General features: G+C 37.3%; 1 protein-coding gene across 9 annotated transcripts in view; it reads left to right on the forward strand.

The window, feature by feature from the left end:
• Positions 1-15,455, forward strand: part of SENP6 (SUMO specific peptidase 6) — a 132,048-nt gene that overhangs the window by 99,753 nt on the left and 16,840 nt on the right. For all 9 annotated transcript variants that reach the window (XM_055534832.1, XM_055534826.1, XM_055534827.1 and 6 more), the window contains 4 exons: positions 964-1,073; positions 1,188-1,304; positions 8,357-8,479; positions 10,023-10,115. In XM_055534832.1, coding sequence (XP_055390807.1) covers positions 964-1,073; positions 1,188-1,304; positions 8,357-8,479; positions 10,023-10,115 — 443 coding nt within the window. The remainder of the gene's footprint in view (positions 1-963; positions 1,074-1,187; positions 1,305-8,356; positions 8,480-10,022; positions 10,116-15,455) is intronic.

Below are 15,455 nucleotides of genomic sequence, written 5' to 3' on the forward strand. Positions count from 1 at the left end.
TTGGTGACATGGGCTTCAATACAAATAAAGGCATTTTGGTCCCTGATGTATTGTACTTTTATGTGTAACACGTGCATACATGGTTGAAAACTTGGAAAGGAAGCACATAAACCTTTTGATTCTGACTCTCACCAATTCTAGAATAACTGATTCTAGAATAATGGATCATGTAGTAGGTAATTCTGAAGCCACCTGAATCAAAGGCCACAATACTACTATAACATACAATATAAGTTAATCAATAAAAATATAACTTAAATACTCGAAATTTGTCTCCTACCACAGCAACTGGAGTTTGCTGACAATTTATTAGAAATACTTAAATGTTGCAGCCTGCCTACAAATTTGGAAGTAGGGCTATCCAAGGCATAATATTGGTGAAGTTGAGCAAGACTTCACCAGAAAAGAACTATCCACACAGTTAGTGGGTTGAAGAAAAGAACAGAAGGAGGAAGGGGAACCATTCCCCTTCTTTTGCAGAATTGGCTACAGGAAATAATTCCAGAGGAAGAAAAGAGCAGTTGGAGCCATAAGGCAGCTGTGATGGACTCAGATTTCAATGGAAGGCTCTTTCTTTAAGGACTCCTTGATTCTGGAGAACTGAAGCTCAATGGACTGTGTTCCCTGAGCCTCTGCTCCCATATTCCATGGATTTCCTAGGCACTGAACTTAGGTAGGCCTCCACTTGTAGAAGAAAAAAACCACTATCTGTTCTTTGGGTTTTACTAACATAATCTAATTTAATATGGATGGTAGAGATCTTAGACAAGATACCAGAAAACCAGTTACAAAAATTGAAAGTATCATTGTTCTAGAAGCTACAGATAAAAAGAAAGTGGACTCTAGTTTTGCCTGTTTCTTATTTTTAATCCTTTTTAATTGAAAAGCATTCTTGCCTTGATCTTTCTGTTGAAATTTTTTCAAATTGATTTTGTGAACTGGTAATTTAATTTTCCTTACCAGGTGGCCCTTGAATCTAAAATACAACTTAAAAACAAACAAGAATTCCAATTTTTTGATGATGAGGAAGAAACTGGAGAGAGCCATACCATCTTCATGGGTCCTGTAGAAAAGTGAGAGAATTCCTTTACATTTGCAACACTTAAATTTCTTCTGTTTTATTACATTTCAGTGTTATACAGACCTATTTTTGTTTTGTTCGCTTATTTTTTAAAATTTTGTTACAGATTGATAGTATATCCACCACCTCCAGCTAAGGGAGGCATCTCCGTTACTAATGAGGACCTGCATTGTCTAAGTGAAGGAGAATTTTTAAATGATGTTATTATAGACTTTTATTTGAAGTAAGTTAATTTTCTCCTAGCCTTTCAGCAAATTTTTAACACATCATAATGTATATGTTTGTTTTTTAGAGTCAGAGTTGTATTTTGAATTCCATCAATGCCACTTACTGTGTGACATTTGGAAAGTAATGTCTCTGTATGTATTTCTTCATTTTAAAAATGAGAATAATGGGAATGCAAGGGATTTCTGTGTATTAATTTTATATCCTGTGACTTGACTTTACTGTATTGATTGATTAGCTTTAGTAATTTCTGAGGGCATCTTTAGGCTTTTCTATGTAAAGGATCATGTCATCTGCAATGAGGGTTTTACTTCTCCTTTTCCAATCTGGATTCCTTTTATTTCTATTTCTTACCTAATTGCTGTGGCTAGGACTTCCAAAACTATGTTGAATGGTAGTGCTGGAGATGGTATGGAGAAAAGGGAACCCTCTTACACTGTTTGTGGGATTGCAAACTGGAACAGCCACTATAGAGAAGAAGGTGGAGATTCCTTAAAAAACGGGGTATAGAACTGCCATATGACCCAGCAGTCCCAGTGCTGGGCATATACCCTGAAGAAACCAGAATTGAAAGAGACACTGTGCTTTCATTGTCAGAGCCAGTGTTCATTGCAGCACTATTTACATTAGCTAGAACACAGAAGCAACCTCGATGTCCATCAGCAGATGAATGGATGAAGAAGTTGTGGTACATATACACCATGGAATATTACTCAGCTATAAGAAGGAATGCATTTGAGTCAGTTCTAATGAAGTGGAAGAACCTAGAGCCTATTATACAGAGTGAAGTAAGTCAGAAGGAGGAAAACAAATACTGTATATTTAATGCATATATATGGAGTCTGATGAATCTATCTGCAGGGCAGAAAGAGATGAATACTGTATATTAATGCATATATATGGAACTTAGAAAGATGGTACCAGTGGATGATTCTACATGCAGGGCGGAAAAGGAGACAGACACAGACATAAAGAACAGACGTTTGGGCTCAGTGGAAAAAGGAGAGGGTGGGATGATTTGAGAGAATAGCATTAAAATATATACATTACCCTGTGTAAAAATGTCCAGCCTGAGTTTAATGTCCATGCATGAAGCAGGGTACCCAAAGCTGGTGCTCTGTGACAACCTAGAGGGATAGGGTGGGGACGACTGTGCGAGGGAGGTTCAGGATGTGGGGGAAACATGTATACCTATGGCAAATTCATGTTGATGTTTGGCAAAAACCATCACAACATTGTAATTATCCTCAAAATAAATGAATTTTTAAAATGGGAATAATATCTAAAAGAATCATGAGAATGTACTTGAGATGTACGTTTCAAGTGGTAGAAAAAATAGCACATGCAAAGTGATCATAGTAGCTTATTACATTGTTACTGTTAGAGTGTTTGGGGCTTCCTTGATGGCTCATATGGTAAAGAATCTGCCTGAGTGCGGGAGACCCGGGTACGATCCCTGAGTCAGCAAGATCCCCTGAAGAAGGAAATGGCAACCCACTCCAGTATTCTTGGCTGGAAGAGTCCATGGACCAAGGAGCCTGGTGGGCTGTGGTCTCAAAGAGTCAGAGATGACTGAGTGACTGAGCACACATACACACTGTGTTAGAAGTTTATGATTTTACAGGGAATACAATATGGGATTAAAGTATTGACAGGAGCATTAACATGGTACAAATATAGCAGAAAAAGAAAGCATCATTCTCTTTGGGGGTTGAGAAATGAAGAATCAAGAAGCTTTCCTTGAAGGGCCTACAATGATCTGGAATACCCATACATAGCATGTATGTGTAGTGTGTTTATGTGTATAAACTGTATGTGTTTACTGCTTTGTGATACAAGATGAGTGTGTGTATGAAACAAAACCATCGGTGTGTTTAGTGCTCTCCAATATATTTTGTTTATTCAGATGTATAATATGTATATTTTTAAACTGGTTGTTAAAAGCCACTGGATTGATTTTTATAGCCTGTGATTGCAGCCCACACTTGGGGAAAAGACAGCATTATTATTCACAATGAAAGATTTTGATCAGAAAAGTGACATGTAATTGTTTCCTTAAGGACATTTTGACAAGCAGGTTTATTGTGAATGTCTAGATGAGAGATGATTTAAGCAAATTCAATTAAGGTGATATAAGAAGCCTAATTAAGGCATTTCAGTCGCAGTGAAGAAGAAATAATGAAATGTTTTAAGAGGTAGAGTTGTTTAGCAGAAGTCCTGGACTGATCGACTGCGTATTAAGATAAATAAATAGGTGTCAAATAACTCCTAGTTTTCTTACTAGTAAGATGTCCAAATGATTTTGCCACTCACCGAACTGTGATATGACAAAAGGGACCGTGTCAGTAAACAATTGTATATATGATTATCGAGGTCAGTTGAGTTCTGACCTAGAGACACATAGAGATAGAAGGCTTTACAGATAGTAGTTTAATTGAGAGAATGGATGAAATTGCACAGTGAGGGATACAGAATGAGAAAAAGGGCTATAAGGACAAACCCTGCAGAGTAGATTTTAAGAGAGAGCGAGTAAGGAGACAATAGATTCTGAAGGTATTTGAGAGGTAAGAATTTTAAAATAAAGATTTGCTGGCAAGAGAAACTGTCCTAGATTTTAAATGCCTAACTTTGCATATGTAGATTCTTTTGAAACCTCACACATATTCAAGGACAAGTTCAAAGTTCTTGATAACTAAATTAAAGGATATTATTTCATAAAAATACCCAACAAATCATATGAAAAGATCTTCAGTGTTATTAATCATCAGAGAAATGAACATCAAAACCACAGTGAGATCTCACCTCACACCCATTAAGTAGGATGGCTGCTTTATTTAAAAAAAAAAAAAAGAAAAATCCCCCAAAATAACAAGTATACAAGAGAATGTGAACAAGTTCTAGCCCTGGTACACAGCTGGTTGGAATATAAGATGGAACAGCCTCTGCAGAAGACAGTGTTGTTCCTCAAGAAATTAAAAAATAGAACTGCCATTTGATCCAGCAGCCCTACTTCTGGATATACAAAAGAATTGAAAGTAGAGCTATTTTAGAGATATTTGCATACCCATGTTCATAGTAGCACTATTCATAATAGCTAAAATGTGGAAGCAACACATATGTTCATTGATGGATGAGGTTATAAACAAAATGTGATATATATAGTGGAGTATTATTCACCCTTAAAAGGAAGGAAACTCTTCGCATGCTGCAACATGAACCTGAACACATTATACAGTGTGAAATGAGAGTCACAAAAAGACAAACACTGTATGAATCCACTTACATGAGGAACTGAAGTAGTCAAATTCATAGAAAAGCAAAGAACTGATTACCCAGGGCTGCAGAGCAAGGGAAAAGGGAGTTACTGTTGAATGGATATAGACTTTTGGTTTTGCAAAATAAAGTTCTGGAGATCTGTTTCACACAGTATGAATATACCTAACATTATTGAATTGTACACTTAAAAATGGCTAAGATTGTAAATTGTTCTGCATTTTCCATAATTTTTCAAGAGATGTTATGTCTTTGTGTATACTACCTTAAGAAACCAAGCAACTGCAAAATCTTAAGCAATTGTGTAGAACAATGATGCCATTACTGGATAAAGTGTTCTATGAATGTCCGCTAGGTCAAGTTTGACAGTACTATTCATGTCATCTTTGTCCTTAGTGATTTTATACCTGCTTGTTCTCTCAATTCCTGAGAAAGTCATTCTCCAACCATAATTACTGACTTGTCTATTAATGTATTGTGAAGCTCTTTTGTTAGGTACATGCATGTTAATGTCTTCTTGGAGAATCAAGCCCCTTATCATTACATAATATTCCTTTTTATTCTTGATAATCTCCTTGTTTTTAATCCTACTTTGTTCAAAATTAATATAGCAACTCCAGATTTTTTTGGTTCATGTTTGCATGATGTATGTTTCTTCATCCTTTTACTTTTAACCTATTTAAGTCTTTATGTTTAAAAAGTTCTTTCTGAAAGCATATAGATGTATCTACAAAATAAGTTCCTATATTTTGTTTACATTTTAGTTTATTGTATTTCATATTAAATAGTCTATACTTTTTAGAGTAGAGATTTTATAGTTATTTTTTTGAAATTATTTTCAGTAGGCCTCTTGACATATGTTAAACTTTAAAGCAAATTTTTTACAATGAACTTACATTATCTACAAGTTCTGCCTTTTCTCATGCAAATTACTATTCCAAATATCTAACAAAATGCATGATTTTTAAAAAATCTGTGTTTATCTTTGTCTCATGATTTTTAGAAGTGAGTTAAAAAGAGGAAACTTTTTCAAATTTCACTATTGAAATAAGTAATTCAGTTGCCTCCAGAGCTGCTCATTCTTTTCCATTTCTAACTTGACAAGTTAGAAGCAGACCTTTAAACAGTTTGCCATACTTATAAGAGGTAGAAGGGCATTGTATCTAGAGAATGTTAATAAAATACAGACGGAAAGATATTTTAACTTCATCCTGTAATATAAATTTCATAATTATTAGATTGTCCACCTTATAACAGGTACATGACTTTCAATATTTAAATGATTTATACACGGAAAGAAAAATTTGAAAGTGAAAGAAATTCCTGTTTTTGTGTGTGTGTGTGATAAACTTGGATTTCCCTTTAATTCTAGAATAAGAAACAGTTATTCAAGTTAAAATTAATAATTCTCATACATGTACATGAAAAACCCAGAACTATATATAGTCACAGAAGTGTTAATACTTATGGATGTATATCAGATTAGAGAGACAGAACTAGTTACTTTAAAAGGCTTTTTGAACTTTTGTTTTTTCACTTTTATGTCCTTAATTCCTATAGGATTTGTTTTTATGCATGTTATCAGATAGAGACCTAATTTCATGTTTTTCAGTGTGGACAAATAATTGCGCTGGTATTTGGGAAACAGTTCATTCTCTCCCCACCAATGTGAAATCCTGCCTCTGTCATATACTAAGATAACAGCAGCACAGATTTGTCTTCAGGACTCTGTAGTCTGCTCCATTGGCCGTGTACCTGTCCCTGCATCAGTACCACACTGCCATGATTACTGTTTCTTTATTCTTGTTATCTAAAAAGGCAGTATTCTTCACAAATGTTTTGGATATGCTTGACCTTTTTAATTCTTTGAGGTAAATTTTAGTATCAGCCCATCAAATACAATTTTTAAAATTCTTTTGAGATTTTGCTTGTGATTGCACTGAATCAGTTAATCTCAACTGGAGGCAGCTTTGACCCCAGGGGATGTTTGACAATGTCTGTGAACATTTTTGGTTCTCACAAAAGGAAAGGATATAATCTAATAGCATCTAGTGGATAGAGGCCAGAGATAACGCTAAACACACTACACTGCACAGGACAATCCCAGCAACAAAGAATTATCTGGCTTAAAATGTCAGTGGTGCCACTAAATTTATGCAATTTGGACATGACTGATACTTACATTTTTGAGTATTTCAGTAAAAATATTTTCTGATCTTATAGCCAGCCATCTTGATAAAACATTTCTAATACGTCTGTAGATCTTAAGTTTTCTGTATGAAAATCCTTTCATCTTTAAATTAATTTCGTACATTTACAAAAATAAAGCATGGGTCTGTTTATATATGAAGTATAGTCTGTTTTCTTAAGTCACCAAATCCCATTGTTCATTCAGTTCAGTTTACAAAAGAGCCATTGTCCTTTTTTTTGGTAAAGCAGCATGGTTCACCCATTATGGTTACAGTCTGTAAGTTCAAGTCTAATTCACTACATGCTCTGTTTTGAATATAAGATGTAGAATTCAGCAGTTGATTTAAACGGTGTCATGAGCTGATTCACTGTCTTGTATCTTTTGTGGGGGCGCACTGAGTTGCCCTAAAGCAAGAAATCTGTAAGTTACGTCCTTTTTGAGCTTTAGAATTATTGAATATTATGATTAAAGTGACAGGCCTCAAAGGTGTGCCCTATTGGTACTTCCTGTTTCTGTGCAAGATTTCACAAGGTTTTCATATGAGCCTCATTTTAATATGATGAATGTGGCCATAAGCTTGACTTTGCATAGCTCCTTTGAGGGAGTTTAAGACATAAACAATTAAATTTAATGTATCATAATTTATCTTTGTAATTTAAAGGACCATGTCTGTTTGTTTTAATATAGACCTACCTTCAGGAAAAAAACAACTAAAGCAAGGAAAAATTAGAACTGATATAAGATCACTTTAAAGATTAGTCATTGTTACAACCTCACCACTGTACAGGTTCTTTCTGTTTCATTTCTGTTTTTATAAAAGTAGTCTATGGCTAGGTCATCATGGTTTATTTAAAGTGTTTAAAACAAAATAATACATAAAGATAGCTTTATTAAGATATAGTGCATATACCATACAGATCACGCATTTCAACTGTATAATTCCAGTGGTTTTTAGTGTGTTCAATTTTGAAGCCACCACCATAATTAATACTAGAACATTTTCATCCCTCACAGAATTCAGTACCCATTAGGAGTGACTCCCCATTTCCCTTGAACCTTACTCACAGCTCTGGCAACCACCAGTCTCCTCACTATGTCTATGGATTTGCATATTCTGAACATTTCATATACATGGAATCATACAATATGTGCTTTTCTGTGGCTAGCTTCTTTCACTTAGCATAACATTTCCAAGGTTCTTTTTATGAAACTACATGCATCAACTTCATTTCTTTTTATTGCTGTGTAATTTTCCATTGTATGGGTATACCACGTTTTCCATTCATTGATTGATGAGCATTTCTAGCATTTCTGTTTGTTGGCTTTGATAAAGTTTATGTGAATGTTCATAAATGTGCCCTTGTTTAAAAAGATTAGATCTTTCAAGTTCTAGTTTTACTCTCAAATATCATGTTTTATTACTTAGAAATAATCTGATAGTAATCATTGTCTAGAATATGAAATTTTGTTTATAAAGTCTTTCAGTTTAAAGGAATGCAGATTGGTGGTGAATAGGTATTTGATCACTCTGTTTTTAGTACACAAACTTAAATTCATTCTGTTTGGAATTGCTTCTTATAAAACAGGTATTTGGTGCTTGAAAAATTAAAGAAAGAAGACGCTGACCGAATTCATATATTCAGTTCTTTTTTCTATAAACGCCTTAATCAAAGGGAGAGGAGAAATCTTCATGAAACAACTAATCTATCGTAAGTCAAGCTTTTTGAAAATATTTAGTAGATTCTGGTAAGCTGCAGCCCATGGGGTCACTAAGAGTCGGACACGACTGAGTGACTTCACTTTCACTTTTCACTTTCATGCATTGGAGAAAGAAATGGCAACCCACTCCAGTGTTCTTGCCTGGAGAATCCCAGGGACGGAGGAGCCTGGTGGGCTGCCGTCTATGGGGTCACACAGAGTCGGACACGACTAAAGTGACTTAGCATAGCATAGTAAGTCACTTAAGTTTAACTTAGAAAAAAAATCACTTGTTTATATTAAAGCAACTTTTTTTCCTTCTAGTCTCAATTAGCAAAATTTATATAGCTTATAATATTTAAAACCCAAAGAATACCTGGGATTCGTAAAGGTTTTAGGTCTAATATCTCGATCAATATTTTCCAAATATATCTGAAAGTTTAAAAAGGAAAATTACTTGAATCTTATTAAATCTTGAAAATTATTAAATACCAATTGCTCTGTTTTACCCTACATGTTCCATCTGTAGTATCTAACAGTGGAACCTGTGAATCTGTAATATTAATAAGTTCTTTGGATAATAATTCTCAGACAAGTTAAGGAAACAGTTTTCTACATATGAGCCCTGAGTTATTTATAATGCCTTTCCATATAGCGAGTGCATCCAGCTCTAATAGTTGCTGGTCATTGGTTACAAGATACACACAGAGAGTCCATTGTTGTTGTTATCAGGGCTATTAAGTGTCTTGAATCAATGGCTGTTGTGTACGATATAAATAAATTTTCTACTGTTTCAGTGATATCTAATTTTGTATCTTAGAGTTTATGGTGAAAGAAAGAAAGTGAAAGTCACTCAGTAGTGTCCTACTCTTTGCAACCCCACGGACTATACACTCCATGGAATTCTCCAGGCCAGAATACTGGAGTGGGTAGTCTTTCCCTTCTCCAGGGGATCTTCCCAATCCAGGGATCAAACCCAGGTCTCTTGCATTGCAGGTGAATTCTTTGTCAGCTGAGCCACCAGGGAAGCCCAAGAATCCTGGAATGGGTAGCCTATCCCTTCTCCAGGGGAACTTCCCAACCCAGGAATTGAACCAGGGTCTCCTGCATTGCAGGCAGATTCTTTACCAGTGGAGCTATCAGGGAAGCCCAGAGTTGATGGTAGTGGTTGGTTTTGACCACTGCTGATAATCTGTCCTGTTTTATCTACTGTAAAACAGTGCTCACTTTTCCTGCTCTCTTCACCTTAGTTCTTATAGGTCACAGTCTGATACACACTCATTATTTTTGTGAAAACCAGTTCTGCAACAATAAGTACCCTAGTAAGTAATAGTAGGAATTAAAGAATCGCTTTCTTCCAGGTTCAGTGATGGTCAGTTTCACATCTTCCCAGCTCCATCTCAGATATTTTGCTTTCTTTTCACATCTTGTTAAATTCTCTTATACAGCTGTTTGATCTGTTGACGTCTTAATCGCTGTAATGTATAAATTGCTGCATATAGGGTGACAACACTGGAAACATTTCAGAAGCTTGATAGTTCTCCTGTCTTACAGGATACAGCAGAAGCGACATGGAAGAGTGAAAACATGGACCCGGCATGTAGATATTTTTGACAAGGATTTTATTTTTGTACCCCTTAATGAAGCGTGAGTAACAGTTTCCTTTATGTAAATGTGATGGCAATTTTTAGAAAATATGTTTATGAGGTGAATAATTCATCCAGTTTTAAACTTCTTTCTGAAATTTGTTGTATATGTTGATACTTACACTCCTTATTTTATGGAAATTAATATACTTTTTCAGTGAATCTTGTAAGATATGGAATTTTACAAGTACTCAATAAGAAATCTTCCTAATTTCATTTTATTCATCAGTGTAGAATAATGTCATCTTTTAAAAATGGTACTTGTGGTCTAGGAGACATCCTATAGAAAACACTACCTTGTACAGAATGGTGATTAGGTCACATAGAAGAATTTGGATTTTTAGTTTATAAAACATACTTCGACTCAACCAAAATGAAGAGAAGGTGGCTGGATTTATGTCATTTGCTTACTGAAAACCATGTTTACTACCTGAAGCTATTTCCTAAGTAAATAGAGGTGGTAAACATTTCATGTTATTCTCACCCAGTGACTAGAGAGGCATAGATGTATACCTTAGTATTATTATACAATTTGCACTTGAGAGTTTCATTTTCTAACTGTCCTGCCCTCCAGCCAAAGACCTCCAGGAATACTCTTGTAATTGGGCAGCATGGGTTTAGTACTTGCATTCAGGAAGAACATATACCATGGCCGACCATGACTGCTCTAAATAAAATGTGTTTGAAAGAGGCAGTAGCAGAATTTGGTCTTTGTTTTGGTGGTTTGAGGGACGTCTAAGGAAGCAGTGGTTTGTTTGGGTAAAGAACTCAGTCAATCAGTTCAGTTGCCCAGTCGTGTCCAGCTCTTTGCGACCCCATGCACTGAAGCACACCAGGCCTCCTGTCGATCACCAACTCCCAGAGTTTACTCTACCTCATGTCCATTGAGTCAGTGATGCCAACCAACCGTCTCATCCTCTGTCGTCCCATTCTCCTCCCACCTTCAGTCTTCCCAACATCAGGTCTTTTCCAGTGAGTCAGCTCTTTGCATCAGGTAGCCAAAGTATTGGAGTTTCAGATTGAGCATCAGTCCTTCCAGTGAATATTCAGGACTAATCTCTTTTAGGATGGACTGGTTGGATCTTCTTGCAGTCCAAGGGACTCTCAAGAGTCTTCTCTAACACCATAGTTCAAAAGCATCAATTCTTTGGTGCTCAGCCTTCTTTGTAGTCCAACTCTCACATCCTTACATGACTACTGGAAAAACCATAGCCTTGACTAGATGGACCTTTGTTGGTAAAGTAATGTCTCTGCTTTTTAATTGCTGTCTAGGTTGGTCATAACTTTTCTTCCAAGGAGCAAGCGTCTTTTTATTTCATGGCTGCAGTCACCATCTGCAGTGATTTTGGAGCCCCCAAAAATAAAGTCTGACACTGTTTTCATTGTTTCCCCATCTATTTGCCATGAAGTGATGGGACTGGATGCCATGATCCTAGTTTTCTGAATGTTGAGTTTTAAGCCAACTTTTTCACTCTCCTCTTTCACTTTCATCAAGAGGCTTTTTATTTCCTCTTCACTTTCTGCCATAAGGGAGGTGTTATCTGCGTATCTGAGGTTATTGATATTTCTCCTGGCAATCTTGATTCCAGCTTGAGCTTCCTCCAGCCCAGCGCTTCTCATGATGTACTCTGCATATAAGTTAAAATAAGCAGGCTGAAAATATACAGTCTTGACGTACTCATTTCCCTATTTGGAACCAGTCTGTTATGTCCAGTTCTAACTGTTGCTTTCTGATCTGCATACAGATTTCTCAAGAGGCAGGTCAGGTGGTCTGATTATTTTCCACAGTTTGTTGTGATCCACACATTCAAAGGCTTTGTATAGTCAACAAAGCAGAAGTAGATGTTTTTCTGGAACTCTCTTGCTTTTTTGATGATCCATCGGATGTTGGCAATTTGATCTCTGGTTCCTCTGCCTTTTCTAAATCTAGCTTGAACATCTGGAAGTTCACAGTTCATGTACCACTGAAGCTTAGCTTGGAGAATTTTCAGCATTTCTTTACTAGTGTGTGAGATGAGTGCAATTGTGCGGTAGTTTGAGCATTCTTTGGCATTGCCTTTCTTTGAGATTGGAATAAAAACTGACCTTTTCCAGTCCTGTAGCCACTGCTGAGTCTTCCAAATGTGCTGGCATATTGAGTGCAGCACTTTCACAGCATCATCTTCTAAGACTTGTAATAGCTCAACTGGAATTCCATCACCTCCACTAGCTTTGTTCATTATGATGATTCCCACGGCACACTTGACTTTGCCTTCCAGGATGTCTGGCTCTAGGTGAGTGATCACACCATTGTGATTATGTGGGTTGTGAATATCTTTTTTGTACAGTTCTGTGTATTCTTGCCACCTTTTCTTAATATCTTCTGCTTCTGTTAGGTCCATACCATTTCTGTCCTTTATTGAGCCCATCTTTCCATAAAATGTTGCCTTGGTATCTCTCATTTTCTTGAAGAGATCTCTAGTTTTTCCCATTCTGTTGTTTTGCTCTTTTTTTGCATTGATCACTGAGGAAGGCTTTCTTATCTCTCCTTGCTATTCTTTGGAACTCTGCATTCAGATGCTTATCTCTTTCCTTTTCTCCATTGCCTTTCACTTCTCTTTTTTTCACAGCTATCTGTAAGGCCTCCTCAGACAACTATTTTGCCTTTTTGCATTTCTTTTCCTTGCAGATGGTCTTGATCCCTGTCACCTGTACAATGTCATGAACTTCCATCCATAGTTCTTCACGCACTGTCTATCAGATCTAATCCCTTGAATCTGTTTGTCTCTTCCAGTGTATAATTTTAAGAAATTTGATTTAGGTCATACCTGAATGCTCTAGTGGTCTTCCCCACTTTCTTCAATTTAAGTCTGAATTTGGCAGTAAGGAGTTCATGATCTGAGTCACAGTCAGCTCCTGGTCTTGTTTCTGCTGACTGTATAGAGCTTCTCCATCGTTGGCTGCAAAGAATATAATCAGTCTGATTTCGGTATTGACCATCTGGTGATGTCTATGTGTAGAGTCTTCTGTTGTGTTGTTGGAAGGGTATGTTTGCTATGACCAGATCATTCTCTTGGCAAAACTGTTATTAGACTTTGCTGCTTCATTCTGTACTCCAAGGCCTAATTTGCCTGTTACTCCAGGTATCTCTTGACTTCTTTTGCATTCCAGTCCCCCATAATGAAAAGGACATCTTTTTTGGGTATTAGTTCTAGAAGGTCTTATAGGTCTTCATAGAACCATTCAACTTCAACTTCTTCAGCATTACTGTTCAGGGCAGAGACTTGGATTACCGTGATATTGAATGGTTTGCCTTGGTAATGACCAGAGATCATTCTGTCGTTTTTGAGATTGTATCCAAGTACTGCATTTCAGACTTTTGTTGACTATGATGGCTACTCCATTTCTTCTGAGGATTCTTGCCCACAGTAGTGGATATAATGGTCATCTGAGTTAAATTCACCCAATCCAGTCCATCTGATTTGTTTGTTGATTCCTAAAGTGTCAATGTTCATCTTCAGATCAGATCAGATCAGTCGCTCAGTCGTGTCCAACTCTTTGCGACCCCATGAATCCCAGCACACCAGACCTCCCTGTCCATCACCAACTCCTGGAGTTCACTCAGACTCACATCCATCGAGTCAGTGATGCCATCCAGCCATCTTATCCTCTGTCGTCCCCCTCTCCTCCTGCCCCCAATCCTTCCCAGCATCAGAGTCTTTTTCCAATGAGTCAACTCTTCGCATGAGGTGGCCAAAGTATTGGAGTTTCAGCTTCAGCATCATTCCTTCCAAAGAAATCCCAGGGCTGATCTCCTCCAGAATGGACTGGTTGGATCTCCTCGCAGTCCAAGGGACCCTCAAGAGTCTCCTCCAACACCACAGTTCAAAAGCATCAATTCTTCGGCGCTCAGCCTTCTTCACAGTCCAACTCTCACATCATACATGACCACAGGAAAAACCATAGCCTTGACCAGACGAACCTTTGTTGGCAAAGTAATGTCTCTGCTTTTGAATATGCTATCCAGGTTGGTGATAACTTTCCTTCCAAGGAGTAAGCGTCTTTTAATTTCGTGGCTGCAGTCACCATCTGCAGCGATTTTGGAGCCCAGAAAAATAAAGTCTGACACTGTTTCCACTGTTTCCCCATCTATTTCCCATGAAGTGGTGGCACTGGGTGCCATGATCTTCGTTTTCTGAATGTTGAGCTTTAAGCCAACTTTTTCACTCTCCACTTTCACTTTCATCAAGAGACTTTTGAGTTCCTCTTCACTTTCTGCCATAAGGGTGGTGTCATCTGCATATCTCAGGTTATTGATATTTCTCCCGGCAATCTTGATTCCAGCTTGTGTTTCTTCCAGTCCAGCGTTTCTCATGATGTACTCTGCATAGAAGTTAAACAAACAGGTTGACAGTATACAGTCTTGACGAACTCCTTTTCCTATTTGGAACCAGTCTGTTGTTCCATGTCTAGTTCTAACTGTTGCTTCCTGACCTGCATACACATTTCTCAAGAGGCAGATCAGGTGGTCTGGTATTCCCATCTCTTGAAGAATTTTCCACAGTTTATTGTGATCCACACAGTCAAAGGCTTTGGCATAGTCAATAAAGCAGAAGTAGATGTTTTTCTGGAACTCTCTTGCTTTTTCTATAATCCAGCGGATGTTGGCAATTTGATCTCTGGTTCCTCTGCCTTTTCTAAAACCAGCTTGAACATCAGGAAGTTCACGGTTCACATATTGCTGAAGCCTGGCTTGTAGAATTTTGAGCATTACTTCACTAGCGTGTGAGTTGAGTGCAATTGTGTGGTAGTTTGAGCATTCTTTGGCATTGCCTTTCTTTGGGATTCGAATGAAAACTGCCCTTTTCCAGTCCTGTGGCCACTGCTGAGTTTTCCAAATTTGCTGGCATATTGAGTGTAGCACTTTCACAGCATCATCTTTCAGGATTTGGAATAGCTCAACTGGAATTCCATCACCTCCACTAGCTTTGTTTGTAGTGATGCTTTCTAAGGCCCACTTGACTTCACATTCATCTTGCCGTCTCTTATTTGACCACTTCCAATTTGCCTTGATTCATGTACCTAACATTGCAGGTTCTTATGCGATATTACTCTTTACAGCTTCGGTGTTTACTTCCATCACCAATCACATCCACTACTGGATGTTGTTTTTGTTTTGGCTGTGTCTCTCTATTCTTTCTGGAGTTATTTCTCCATTTATCTCTGGTAGCATATTGGGCACCTACAGACTTGGGGAGTTCATCTTTCTGTGTCCTATCTTTTTGCCTTTTCATACTGTTCATGGGGTTCTCAAGGCAAGACTACTGAAGTGGTTTGCCATTCCCTTGTCCAGTGGACCATG

The sequence above is a fragment of the Bubalus kerabau genome, chromosome 9 (assembly GCF_029407905.1).
Source record: "Bubalus kerabau isolate K-KA32 ecotype Philippines breed swamp buffalo chromosome 9, PCC_UOA_SB_1v2, whole genome shotgun sequence".
Lineage (NCBI taxonomy): Eukaryota > Metazoa > Chordata > Mammalia > Artiodactyla > Bovidae > Bubalus > Bubalus kerabau.